At 24.6% G+C, this 15,213-nt stretch overlaps 2 protein-coding genes across 3 annotated transcripts in view; both read left to right on the top strand.

The window, feature by feature from the left end:
- The window catches only part of LOC126899060 (WD repeat-containing protein 20), an 8,044-nt gene extending 5,158 nt beyond the window's left edge, over window positions 1-2,886 (top strand). Inside the window, exons 2-5 of the mRNA XM_050673588.1 lie at window positions 677-859; window positions 929-1,326; window positions 1,908-2,433; window positions 2,781-2,886. Coding sequence (XP_050529545.1) covers window positions 677-859; window positions 929-1,326; window positions 1,908-2,433; window positions 2,781-2,870 — 1,197 coding nt within the window. The 3' untranslated portion in view covers window positions 2,871-2,886. The remainder of the gene's footprint in view (window positions 1-676; window positions 860-928; window positions 1,327-1,907; window positions 2,434-2,780) is intronic.
- Window positions 2,887-12,492: 9,606 nt separating this feature from the next.
- LOC126900108 (battenin) overlaps window positions 12,493-15,213 on the top strand; it is a 12,290-nt gene continuing 9,569 nt past the window's right edge. For both annotated transcript variants that reach the window (XM_050675579.1, XM_050675583.1), the window contains exon 1: window positions 12,493-12,671. The gene's annotated coding sequence lies outside the window, so the exon portion shown is untranslated. The remainder of the gene's footprint in view (window positions 12,672-15,213) is intronic.

Raw genomic sequence — 15,213 nt, 5'->3', positions numbered from 1 at the left:
AAAAAAAAAATTTGACCTCTGGACTTGTCTTCATGGTGAAAATGGCAACCGAATCCTATTTTCGTGTGAAAATTCTCGATTTTATGATTTATATTATATTTAACTTTATAATGCTATAACTTATTGAAAAGTTTATGGATCCACACAATTTTTTTATGAGAAATAATATTTTTTAATAAACCCTTTTTCATTTGACATACATTATCTTAATCAAGATATTAATAAGGAACCAGCAGATCAAGTAGCTTTTGGAATAAAACACCAATTTTTTTAAAATTAAACACTATCTAAAGATTTGCATCGAAGCGTTTATTTTTGATAGTGATTNAAATTAAACACTATCTAAAGATTTGCATCGAAGCGTTTATTTTTGATAGTGATTTTAATCACTGTCAGATATCATTATACTTGATCCAACTATACCACGTCACAACTGTGCCGCGACCCCCCTGTGCTGGGTTTTTTTTTTTATTTTTTAAACAAAATTTAAAATAAAATAATAAAAAAAGTTAAATTTCTATAGAAACACAAGAGAAAAATTATCTTTCTTAGAATATAGTTGGATTATATAGATAGGATGGATTGTAAATTATTTGAAAGAGGTTTATTTATATTGAATTTAATATCTATTCTTACTATTTTTATGTGCATGGCTAAATTATTATTTTAATTGTAGGGTGCAGACTTGACAAAACCTATTGACAAAAAGATTTACAAAGGTATAAGCCCTACATGTCATGATTTTAATTCAGTTGCAACTACAGAAGACTCTCTTCCACTTATAGTTGGTTTTTCGACTGGTTTGATACAACTAATTGACCCTATTAGGAAAGATGTCAGTGTTTTATTTAATGAAGAGGTGATATAATGATTTTATAAATATTATAAAATATTCCTTCTTAATTAAATTATTTTCAATCACTTTTAGAAAATGATTGATAAAACAAAAGTGACATGTATTCGATGGGTGCCAAATTCAAAACATCTTTTTCTTGTTTCTCATGCAAGTGGACAACTTTATTTATATAATGAAACATTTAATTGTGGTACATCAGTACCAAATTATCAGCTTGTAAAATCTGGAGAAGGGTATGCAGTACATATGTGTAAAACAAAAAGTTCACGAAATCCAGTGTATCGATGGTTAATTGGCTGTGAAAGTAACAGTATAAATGAATTTGAATTTTCACCTTGTGGTTTATACTTGGCAATAGTATCTCAAGATGGGTTTCTCAGGGTATTTAATTATGAAAAGATGGAATTAATAGGAATAGCTCGCAGTTATTTTGGAGGGTTTCTTTGTGTTTGTTGGTCTCCAGATAGCAGGTATTAATTTCAAACTATTTATGTTAATAAATTACTTATAATAAAGCTCATAAATTACAAAAAAGAAAATATACTTCTATTTCTTAAAGAAATGGGTTTTCATGTTTATTTTAAGAACCATACTTAATATTATTTTGATTGTGTAGTACACAAAAAATTTTAATTAAACTTTTAAGTATTTTTTAGAAGTTTTACTTAAACAAATTTTACTGCTTTAAGAGCAGTAAAAATAATAAGCTATAATGAAGTCATAAATAATAATAATAATTGCTATAAAGAAGAGCTATAATGTAAAATAATTGAATTTTTAATTAATAATTATTGTTGTACAAAGAAGTACTTTGTTTTCTACATTTATTTAATGCCGACTTATTTACAAGAAACTTTTCACTTACATCTTCTGTATGTTAGACCATTAATTTAATAATATTCAACTATTGATTATAATTTAAAAATATAGATTACTTAGGATAATAAATCAATAATATAATGTACAAAAATTTTAATAAAAATATAATTAGTAGTATAGTATTTATTTTTAATAGAAAATTTTTATGATTTATCTTAATTTTTTTCTTTAGGTATATTGTTGTTGGTGGTGAAGATGATTTAGTTACAGTTTATAGTATTTCTGAACAACGAGTCGTGGCACGAGGACAAGGGCATCATAGTTGGGTCAGCGTAGTAGCTTTTGATCCATACACTTCTACTCCAGCATCAATTGAACCTTGTTTGCCAGGCTGTTATAGACTTGGTTCTGTAGGTCATGATACACAATTGTGTTTATGGGACATAACAGATGATGTATTACACCATGTAACATTATTGTCACCAATTCCTGCTGCACCTAATAAACAACAAAATGGTGTCATATCCCATATCAAACAAAATGGTAGTACAACTTTTGTTCAAAAACCTAGTCAAGATCCTATGCAGTTGATTGGTACAGCTGCATGCCCTCGTTTTGATCAATGCCCACGTCTTGAACCATTAGTGTGCAAAAAAATAGCTCATGACCGTCTTACTGCTTTAGTATTTCGAGAGGACTGTTTTGTTGCAGCTTGCCAAAATGGATATGTTTACACGTGGGCTAGACCTGGAACAATTGTAAGTGAAAAATAATATTAATTTTAGAGGATATTTATAAATATTTTATTTTTAAAAATAAAATATAAATATAAAATATTCAAAAATAATTTATTAATATTAATTAGTTTTTTATACAATACATAGTTTTTTGGTTATGTTGTGAATACACATAAAGTAGGTAGTTTAATCATAAAATCATAATCATTTTTTAAGATCTACCTTATTTTTAAAAAAGAAATCTACAGTATTGCTACTTAACACTGTATTCCCTTACACCTGTAAAACATCGATATTTATATATGGATATATTAATGTTTTTATTTATGTAAACTTCCAAAATTGTATTTATTTATATTATTTTGCAGACAAGTGTCAATGCTCATTTGGTGTCAGACCCAAGCACAATCATGTCATCTTTAGAATTATCTTCAACGAATCCCACGTCAGTAGTTTAAAAAAAAAAAAAAATTTTTAAATAATGTGTTAAAGAATTAAAGGTTTTGTTAGTAAAATTTTGACTAAAAGCAAAAAGTGATAAATCAGTCTTGAATAGTGCAAAATAACTTAACAATATTTATTGTTTTTGTGTGTATTAATAATGATTGCTGTAATATTCATGAAAAAAATTGCTCATTTATATATAAAAAAAGATTCTAAGAATTGTTAAGAAGGATTTAAGTAATCAGAAATTAAAACAACATCAGACTGTTTTGTAAAATAGAATTAAGTACTCTATTCTATGTAAATATTTCTTATAAATAAACTATCTGTTAAAATTTGTTTAATGTCATATATATTTATAAATTTTAAGTTTAACTGTGTTCAAAATATGATTTTTTGTGAAATTTTTTATTTTTATTGATTATAGTTCATTAATATTATATTAACATTTCTACATTATTTTTACTCTTGTTTTTGTTATGACATGGCTTAGTATGTAGAATTATTATAATAATTACTATAATATCTGAAATATATTATTTATTATGATTACCATGCAACTTATTTTTGAAAAATAATTTGAATCTAGAATAAGTTAATTTATTTATACCTTAAAAAATGATTATAGTGATGCGAATTAAATTTATGTACATTTACTTAAAATGATTTATTTATGTATTATTTTGAGGAAATTTTATAATATGTTACTATAATTTTAAAAATTAATAATTAATAAGAATTATTTGATATAAAATAGGTTTTTAAAAGTCATTGTTTTAATTTTAAACTATTTACCATTAAAAATTACAAACATTTCAACAAATACATATGACTAAATATTGTATTGTTTCCCTTCCAACAAAAAAAATTTTATTGGAATTCGTTACCTTAATTATGTATAAAGTTAATAAGTTTTTTTTTTTTATTTATTATACAGTTGTATTTTGAATTATAACTTCATATACTGGCAATAACTGCAGACTGATGGAAATAGTATTTCAATGTACACTGTTAGAGTTTTATCATTTGAAAATGTATTGGACTAGTCAATAGTCATAATTAAACAGTAAATATCATATTTATTTAAATATAATTAACTATAAATATAATAATAATTCATATTTCAACATTTTTGTTTATGAAAATTAAATGATTACACAATTTTAATTTAATTGTGTTTTCTATTATTTTTATTAAAGAGAAAAATGTTGATTAAAAGATTTTATTTGCATTGGTTTTTTAGTGAATTGATTTTATACACATTGATAATTTCGTCTATAAACAAAATGTATTATAGAAAATTATTTTTTTACAACTAATTAATTTAACTAATGTTAAATTAATTAATATAATTTTTAAGTAATAATGTATTATTAGATTTGTTATCTAAATTCATAAGTCAATTAAAATATTGTTAGATGATAAATACATAGTTGAATCATCATATATTATAATATATAAATCAAAATGTTGTCTATCTTTGTACATTTCTTTATATTGTAATTATCTACAATATTTAATATTATTTATAAATAAATAAAGAATAAAGATTTTTTTTTATTAAGAAAACTTCCCCCTGTTTCTACTGTCTTATAAAATTAATAAATTTAAGTTATTTGTGCATATTTATTACAGTAAATGCAATATAAAAATTTTGCCAGAGAACTAATGTGGTTTGAATTTTTTTATATTTAGGTAATTAATATACTAAAGTAAATGTTTTAAATTTCTCTCTAAAATATTCTAAAAATATTTCTCAATACCTATTAATTTATAAAACCCCATTTATTTTACAATAGTTTTGGTTACCAAGCTTTACAAGTGTTTTCGATATCTTACCTCTAACTGAGGTAAAATGACAAAAATGATCAGGAAAACTCATATTTTGCGCCTAGAAGGTGTAAGAGACTATTGCACAAATCTGTAGTTTTATGCTATATATTAAAGTAATTCTCATACAAATTTAAGATTTAAAATACATTCACAGAAATCAGAAAATATCGTAGAAGCTTAACCTCGCCAACTTGCCCCGCCTTACTCTGCTTATTTTAAAGGTATACTTTTTATTTTTAGTGCATATTTGCATACTTATATTTATGAATTTTAGTGCCTGAACATATAAGTTTTGATATTGATATTAAACACAAGATTGTGATTTTAAAAAAAATCTTTTCTAGTGATAATATTTACATACTCAATTCCCAAAAATGTTTCATTAATATTGGTTAATTATAACAAATACTGTTAGGTTATTAAATACAATTTTGTACTATTTCGCGGTAATAACTGATTGCAATCGGTCCAAACTAATTTTTTCCATTGTTAAAATAATATATACATAGTTTGGTTATTTAAGACTTTTTAGTATGTTTGCTCTCAAAAAAAATTTAAAACTTATTTCATTCCGTGAGTACGGTATAATAAATTCGGGTTTTAACACAATTTATAAATATTTTTATTATTATTAACTTCGCATCGAAGCTGAGAAGGTATTACTTTTACTATAATGTGCTTATACTATATAAACATATTTTAATTATTTTACTATGTGTTTTTTTTAGTGGCTGTCATTTATTTTCTCACTTCTAACTTGACCTATTATTTTCAACAATACGTTAACCTATTACAATTTATATCTAATTGAAGATCTTACCCTTAAAAATTGAAAAAAAAAATTAAATTTAATCAATTAAAAAGATACTAGCCTACATTTTCCATATAGACAATTAAAATCATTCATTTCTAATACCTTACAAGTATTTATTGCAGAATTAGGTTTGATATGATAATAGATTTCAACTTCAATTACAAAATTGAATAATTTTACTTTATAATTAATTAATTTTTGAACTATATTTGTGTATGTTACTACCAGTCTAAAATATTACAATTTTTTTGGTCATGTGTTGCAATGTAAATAATTTATTAAACAAATTATTTTTAATTTCACCTAAATTTAACAAAGGATTTTGATAATTCTAATAAAATTTTATAATACGTTCAGTTGAGTAGTTTTTTAGCAACTTTTTGATTGTTTTTTTGAGTTAAAGTTTCTTCTTCTTCGGCTTTTTAAAGGCTATTGAGGCTCCAACCGCAAAATAGATTTGCCTCCATTTGTCTCTATTTTTTACCTCTGTTTCCATATCTTCTATTCCAAATGCTTCTAAAGTCTTTTTTACTTTATCTATCCATCTTTATTTTAGTCTGCCTAGTGGTCTTTTCCCGCTAGGTTTCCATTTTAATACCGCTTTCATTAGGCTATTTGACCTCTATAAGTGGCCAGTCCATGGGATTCTTCTATATCGTAATACTGCTGCTATGCCTGGTTCTTTATACAGTTGTTGTAATTCTATGTTGCTTTTACTTTCATATTGTTGTGTGATATTATTTCTTTTTGGCCCATATATTCTTCTTAGTATTCGTCTTTCAAAGATTGCTATTTTGTCTTCATCTCCTTTGGTCGTTGACCATGTTTCACAAGCATATAAAAGAAGGTCTGATAATTATCAAACCTTTACCTTTATTATAATTACCTTGTATAATGTAATTTTTGATTTGATTGATACTTGTTTTTATTTAAATAAGCTCGTTAACCCATAATAGCATTTATTCGCTGCAGTAATTCTTATATTAATTTCTTTGTGATTATTATTTTTGCTATTTAATGTAATACTCAATATTAAAGAATATCAATTTAAATGTTACAAATCAAAATAACATTATTGCCTTTTTACCTAACCTAAAGTTAGTTTTAAATTTTATTTAATAATTGTTAGTTATAACCTATGTCATTTAGTTATATTGAGTGTTGGTGTCAAAGTATAATATAAATGAGGTAAATTGCGAGTGATTAGTGATCGAATACATAGTCGATTAAAGCTTCTACACAGTGACAGGGGCGTTTTTAGTCTTCCCAATATGGCGGGGTGTTAATTTGAAAAACTACCGACTACAAATTAGTTTACCTGTGTTCACTAACATTTTTTTGCAAAAAAAAAAAAGTCACTTAAGATTTGCCGACTGAATATGTCCGGGTGGTGGACACCTCCACTGTTCGGAACGCCCCTGCACAGTGGCCTCTCATCAGTGAGGTAGACCCACAGTACTAAAATCCTTGGTACACCACTAAACACTATCCACAGATTTACATGGCAGTGTTTTTTATAATAGTGATTTTAATCACTGTCAGATATCATCTATACTTATCCTAACTATGACACGTCCACATTGTGCTACCGTTTATTATGATAAAAATGCAAAAAAAAATTGAAATTTTTCTTTTCGTGATGTCGGTTTAATAAATCGGAAAACATAATTTGTTATTTTTACCAATTAATCCACAAAAAATTTTTTATGTAAAAAAAAAAAAATTCGACCAGTCGATTGCACCAGTTGTTGTGATAGCAGTAAAGCAACGAACGAAATTTACTTTAGCAAATTTTATTTGATATATTTAGGTTAATAATAAAGATTTTATGTTTATATTATACACAGACGATTAAACTCATATGTCAATGTCTCAAGTATAATTTATTTAACTCTGCCTCAAGAAAAATGATCATAATTATGATCAACTACACCCCTTTCTATAAGGAAAAGGGCCTAGACTCCCTAAATATTTAAACAACCCCTAAAATTGTAGAAAAAATATGTATTTTTGATTCCCTCATAAATGTTGAAAATCTGTCATTGGTTATTAGTAAATATTTAACAGATTTACCCACTTTAAAAAATACATATTAGACAGTTTTTGTTAACGAAGAAATTTAAAAATAGTTAATTTTTTATTATACATTTATGTAACTGAGTTAAAAAATAAATTGCCTTAATTGTTTAAGAATTATTTAGAAACTTTTCGTTTCTTAATTATAAATTAAATGAGTATAAATGTGACCCATGTTCTTATTTACAACATAAAAAAAAATAACTATTCACAGACCATATTTTGTGACGTAAGAATTTAAATTGATAAAGAAAACGTATTTCAGTAGTATTACGAACTGATGATTTCAAAAATTGCTAAAATACCCACTTGTCTATTTTTACTGTCGCGACGCATCGATCCGAACCAAGACAATTAGTGCGCATTAACTTTCTGTTATTGTCCAATGGCACACTATATAACAATAATTTATAATTGTATCATAATGTGTTTGACGTCGACCGCATTGACGTATTCCAACTTCTCAAAATGAAATTATAGAATAAATTAAAAGTTATTAAAATGTTCTTCTAAAAACCGTAAAACCTATTTTTTTATTTATTTAATTGGATTTCGGTTATGATTTTTTTTAAATTTAAGTTTCGGTCAAGGTTAGGTACATTCATAAACGAAGGGTTTTGGATTATTAACTGGTCCTTTTGGTCCGGTTTCAGTTGATTAAAATTGTCATTTGTGGTTTAATAAATAATACACAACTTATCATTTTTCATAACAAGGCATTTTAAACAGAAAAATAAAATTTATCTATTAGTATTACTATGATAAGACAGGTTACTCAACGGGTCGATTCTTCACTGCAGCCTAAAATATGGTTTGTCACTTTAAAAACAGCTGTTAATACATTGCGAGTTTTACAGCTAGCGCTCAAGTAGTCAATTTCAATCAAATAACGCATAGTGTAAAATATGATAAAATTAAAATTTTTGATGGAAAAAATTTACCTAAATATTGAGAGAATATTAAATGTTTTATATAAATAATTTTTGTAATTAATAAAAGTTTATACTAATATATTTTAAATAAACTTATTCATGAATATGTTATTAAATAATTATTTCATATTTATAAACCTATAATTAAAGACCAAATGTTAATAAAAGAATACTTTAGTTCATTCATATTTAATTTTTAAAATGCTTTATCATCTTTGAATTTATTATAAATAAAAGCCTTGTTTGTATAATATTTGAAAGTATTTTTGGTTAGTAGTTTATTTTTTATTAATAGATTTTATAAATATTTCAAAGAAAAATATATATTATTGATAAAATATTAACTTATATTATTTTATTATAGTATAAAATATACTTATTATACCAGGTTACCAAAGCAATGAAAAATCATGATTTGGTATACTTGATGACTACTAGATAATGGAAAAAAATTATATATAATTAAGTAGAAATTAGAGTACGTGGTTCAAACCAGCCTGTAGCTATGATTTTTTTCTTAATTCTTTTTGAGTTGGAAAAATACTTTCAACTCATTTGATTTTTATCTCATTTAGATTGAATAATAATCAAGGATCCCATTTCTGTTGTCTCCCCACATGTGAAGAATTTTTTTATTCATATTAAAATTGTTTTACTATTTGGTTTTTTTTTGTGACTGTCATTTATTTTATTAGCTCTCACTTGATCTATTTTTACGATAAAAATACAAACAAATATTGAGCTTTTTTGATGAATTTACTTAAGAGTAATTATAAAATTTACTGACTGTATATTAATCTTAACAATAACATTTTTTAAATTTTCGTTAAATTTTAGCTTCGATGCGAAGCGGAGAAGGTATTAATTTTACTATGATGTGTTTTTTTTTTTTAGCTTCGATGCGAAGCTGAGAAGGTATTAATTTTACCATGATGTGTTTATTTTTTTATTTTTTTTTTTTATTTTTTTTTTAGCTTCGATGCGAAGCGGAGAAGGTATTAATTTTACTATGATGTGTTTTTTTTTTTTTTTTTGTCTGTTGCCACTTTTTCTCAGCTCTCACTGGACCGATTTCTTTCAAAAATACGTCAAAAGATCACAAATCGTATCTAGTTGAAGACATTACCCTTAAAAATTGAAAAAAATTCCCTCGTTCCCCGCAAATGGGGGAAATATCCAAAAAAATTACAAATTTAAAAATCGCTAATTTTCGAAATTTTTTCACTTTTTTTTCTTAAAACTTCCATAACTTTTTGAAAAATCAACAAATCAACATAATTTTTTTTTATACTAAAACCTTAGATATTTACCTTTCATTTGATATCATTTTTTTGAAAATCTATCACTTAACCTGCTCATTGGGGGGGATTTAAAATGGCAACTTTTTTACAAAAATTAATTTTTTCAACTTAATTTTTGAAAATGTTCCGGAAAGACTGCGTCCTTTAAACATATATCAAATTAAAGCTTATTTTATGTACTACAAAATGAAAAAAAAAAATTTGTCCCGACACTTTTTTTTCTACATTTAAACGGCTGCCGTAGTTAAAAAAACACTATTTTTGTGTTAAAATTTTCGATTTTCGATTTTAAATTTTCAACTTAAAAATGCTATAACTTTTTGAAAAATGTATATATCAGCACAAATTTTTTTTTTCTAAATACATTATAAGTACATCTTTCATTTGACATACTTTTTATTAAAATTGGACAATTTCCCCTTATATAGGGGGCGTTCAAAACTTAAAATATTGTAAAAAACATAGATCTTTTTCAACTGAACTTTTGAAAATGTTCCGGAAATACTGCGTCCTTTAAACATATATCAAATCAAAGGTTATGTTATATACTATCAAATGAAAAAAAAAAATTTGTCCCGACATCTTATCTTCTATGTGCAAATGGCTGTCGAAAATTTAAAAAAAAATGTAATGTTTGCGATAAAAATTACATTTTATCGGGATGTTTTTTGTACTTAAAACTGCCATAACTTTTTCAAAAATGAACAAATAAAAATAATATTTTTTTGTATTGAAACCTTAGATATTTCCCTTTCATTTGATATAATTTTTTTTGAAAATCTAACACTTATTCTGCTCACTGGGAGGATTTAAAATAGTAACTTTTTTACAAAAAATAACTTTTTCAACTTAATTTTTGAAAATGTTCCGGAAATACTGCGTCCTTTAAACATATATAAAATTAAAGCTTATTTTATGTACTACAAAATGAAAAAAAAAAATTTGTCCCGACGATCTATCTTCTATACGCAAATGGCTACCATATTGAAAAATATACTATTTTTGTATGATAATTATGGGTTTTGTATTTTATTTTAATAGAAGTTGATGTTGCTTTTGCAATTATCCATCAATTTTTTAAAATTAAACACTATCTACAGATTTGCATCGAAGCGTTTCTTATGATAGTGATTTTAATCACTGTCAGATTAAATCTATACTGGACCCAACTATGCAACATCCCCACTATGCCGCGACCCCACTGTGCTGGGTTTTTTTTATTTAATGATGTCAATTTCAAATTTGCAAGTTGTGCCAAAAGTTATGGTAAAAAATTCAACTTTTTTCTATTATAGGCTTTTATAAAAACAATATTGAAAGACCAAAAAAATAGGTTAAAATGTCATTTTGCACTGATTATTTTGAACATATTAAAAATCAAAATTATTAATAATTTTAAAACTAATTTTTTTTTTGCTTTAATAATTTTAGCTTCGATGCGAAGCTGAGAAGGTATTGGTTTTACTATGATGTGTGTGTTTTTTTTGTGTCTGTTACCAATTTTTTTCAGCTCTCACTGGACCAATTTCTTTCAACGATACGTCAAAAGATCAGAAATCGTATCTAGTCGAAGACATTACTCTCAAAAATTGAAAAAATTTCTTTCGTTCCCCATAAATGGGGGAAATCTCCAAAAAAATTACAAATTTAAAAATCGCTAATTTTTAACATTTTTTCAATTTTCTTTACTTAAAACTGCCATAACTTTTTTAAAAATGATCAAATCAATATAATATATTTTTGTTTATAGAAGATAATGTCTTTACCTTTCATTTGGTATATTTTTTTTGTAAATCTGACACTTAACCTGTCCACGGGGGAGGATTTAAAATGACAACTTTTTCACGAAAAATTAACTATTTCAACTTAACTTTTGAAAGTGTTCCGGAAATACTTACACTTTTATATATATCTTAAATTAAAGATAATGTAATATACTTTATTATGAAAAAAGAAATTTCGGACTTTGGATTGTCTTCACTGTGAAAATGGCTACCAAATGATATTTTTGTATGAAAATTCTCGATTTCATATTTTACATTTTTAACTTTATTATGCTATAATTTGTTGAAAAGTGTATGGATGAATACAATTTTTTCATGAAAAGTAGAAAATATATTCATCTTTCATTCGACTACTTCATCTTAATCAGGATATAAATAAGGAAATATCAGATCATGTAGCTTTTGGAATAATCCACCAATTTTTTAAAATTAAACACTATCTAAAGTTTTGCATCCAAGCGTTTTTTTTTATACTGATTTTAATCACTGTCAGATATCATTATACTTTTTTTCATTTGTTTCAGCATGGACATCGTGGTTATACATATAATTTAAATAGATATAAAAATATTCCATTAATGAGGCGTATAGCTCAGGTTTTTTACCTGCGCTTGAGAAAATATTATTGAAAAGGATGTCACTTTTCAAATACTAAAACGACCACCTTAACGGTACTGAAAAGCCATCATATCACGTATTGCACTAAGCTGATAATTAAATATTTGTATTTATAACTAAATTCTTGCTAGGAGCGCTAGGTGTATAACTCGCACACGAATTTTCGGTGACACTTTATTTTCACAAAATTTGTGGGTAACTTGTCTCATCAGATGATGTTACCCACGGTTGGGTTCGATATTGATACCACTTATCACTTTATTTAGTTATTATCAATATACTTTCGTCACCATACACATTGCAAATAACTAGTTTCATTATTATTACCGTGGAACATCGATCATACTATATATTAGTTCTAATTAATTGATTTTAAAATTATTACATAAAAAATATTGATTGTTTTCGTTTTTTAAAATCAATTTGTAGCAAAATGGTATTACTAGAGAAAAACAGAGTAAGTCAAGATGAAGTTATTTTATTATTCTTGTAACTCGCACAGTATATAGATGTTTCAATATTCAGATGAATAAATTAAATTTTTTACTGATTTTGATGTAACGAAGAAGAAATTAATGAGTCTCCTGAAAATTTCTTTTACAATAACTTTTTCTTTTATAAGTTCATACTACTTTTTTTTTTATATGTTGGTTAAAAACATGCTATTGTCTACTTTTGTCTCTGAATGTTAATATTTAGTCAAGTGATAAAAACATTTAATAAAAAGTTAAAAATTCAAAATAAAACGTACAAAAAAGTGTATGTATATTATAACAATAAGGTTTTGGGATTTTACGAATTAATTAAATTTGTTTGGACCACTTCTGAGACACCCGACTCCATGAAAATGTGTTATAGGTATGTACAGTATCACAGAAATTTTTTCCTGAAAGAGTCATCTCTTAAAACTAAAATCCTAATTTTAATACGTTGATTAGGATTAAGAAGAACAGAAATTAATATCTATTTTTCATAGATGTACTCAGGATGACTAAAATAATCTTTAAAATAGAAAGTCCCGAACCCTAAAAATAATACTGGTAAATATAAATTGTATGATTAAAATATTTAACCTATATTAATTTAATTTACCACAACAAGAATGATTCACTGAACCTATAAAAATCTCTTAATTTATTTTTGAATAATCCTTTTTGTTAAATAATAATCATAATTGTACTTGTAGTTGTTTTACTTTTACAAATTAATATTGTTATCATTTTGAATGAACCTTGACATTCATAATTCTTTGCGATTCCTTACAACATAAATTGTTTAAGTTATAATCTAGATATTTTAAGTCATTAATTTGATCAAGAACTACTTCAAAGTTGTACATGCTTACATGAACCAATTTTAGTCTGTAAAAACTTCTGTATGTGATTAAATTAAATGTTATTCACAATTAAATAATTTGCATTGATACAATGTACAGAGTGTCCCACTAGGTTATGACATTTTAAATAACTTTTGAAAATACAAATATTTTATGTTACTTTTTTAAAATAATTTTTACAGTTTTAGACTATGTCAAAAGCATATTTTTTATAATTTGTCTCTAATAAGAAAAAAAATGTTATTTTTTAATTTTTAAAATAATCATTTTTTAACTCATGTAAAATTAAAAATTATAAAAAAAAAAATAACTCATAGTATTTTTTGAATCAAAAGTTATTGAAGATGTCAAAACATGGTGGTATACTGTAATGGTTTAACTTGATTTATTTACTCAAATTAAACTTTAATTTTTTTATTAGATACAATATAACTGCAACTTTTTTTTAAGTTAAATTATACTTTAATATTTTGTTATGCTTTTCACAACTTTTTTTATACGTCATAGTTATTGAGTTATTTTTATTACTAATTGAATTAGCTTTTTCCATTTTCGGTATTTTAATAAAAAGTACGCAATGATTTTACTTACAGATTTATCTTATATTTTAATAAGTGTAGTAACATTTATTTTTAATTAGTAAAATTGTTCTTTATCAGTTTTTAGAAGAACTCAACATATTATTTAACTCTGCACAATCATCAGGATGTGTTCGCGTGACAATGAAATTGCGTAAGCTCTTACCTATTTTTCTGAATTAGATATTAAATTTAATATTTTTAATAAGTATACTTAAATTTATTTAGAACTTTTGAATAAAGAATTAAATAAATCTAAGAAAAAAATTGAAGTACCCGAAAATCCAGAAAAAGTTTGTCTAATCAGAGCAACTTATAAAAACAAAAAACTTAGTACTAGAGTAAGTTCTAGTTATATAATTATTGACTTTGAATACTTTTGTTCATTAATTAATCTTCTGTTTATGTAGATCTCATCGAGTGACGTTAACACATTCCAAGAAGAATATTGTACTTTATTAAGAAATTCTTTAAGTAGTTTGAAAAAAACCAAAAAAATAAAGAAGAAAGTCATGTCATAGAACATAACATACATTCATATATACTTTTTAAAATGCTTTATCATCTTTGAATATATTATAAATAAAAAATGTACATTCTTTCATTTATTTTATTTTTATTATTCAATTTTTATTACCCAAACATACAAGTTAGTAAACTTTTTCAAAAAATAATATTCATCCATTTTAAATGAATGACTTAGTTAAGTAACAAACTTTAAGTAATATTAAGATAAATTTTATTTTAAAAATAATGAGAAACTATATAACTATTCAAATAGAGTATAATATTTATTTTAAGACACAAAATTAAAAATATTATCAGAAGTTTTTATAGATATATAATTGAATTACTATTATTTTGGTTGAGCTTATAGAAATAATATTTTTTTGTGAATAAATTGTTAATCTTTATTTAGATTTGAAAACCTTGAAGAAGTGTTAAGTCCATAAGTATACATTTTTTGCTTTTAGCTATATTTTAATAATATTTTGTTTTAGCTTCGATGCGAAGCGGAGAAGGTATTAATTTTACTATGATGTGTTTTTTTTTTTTTTTTTTTTTTTTTTTTTTTTTTTTTTTTT

The sequence above is a fragment of the Daktulosphaira vitifoliae genome, unplaced genomic scaffold (assembly GCF_025091365.1).
Source record: "Daktulosphaira vitifoliae isolate Bord-2020 unplaced genomic scaffold, ASM2509136v1 Scaffold_2, whole genome shotgun sequence".
NCBI classification, from domain to species: domain Eukaryota; kingdom Metazoa; phylum Arthropoda; class Insecta; order Hemiptera; family Phylloxeridae; genus Daktulosphaira; species Daktulosphaira vitifoliae.
The sequence above is the reverse complement of the archived record's forward strand: the minus strand, read 5'-3'. Positions and strand labels throughout refer to the sequence as shown.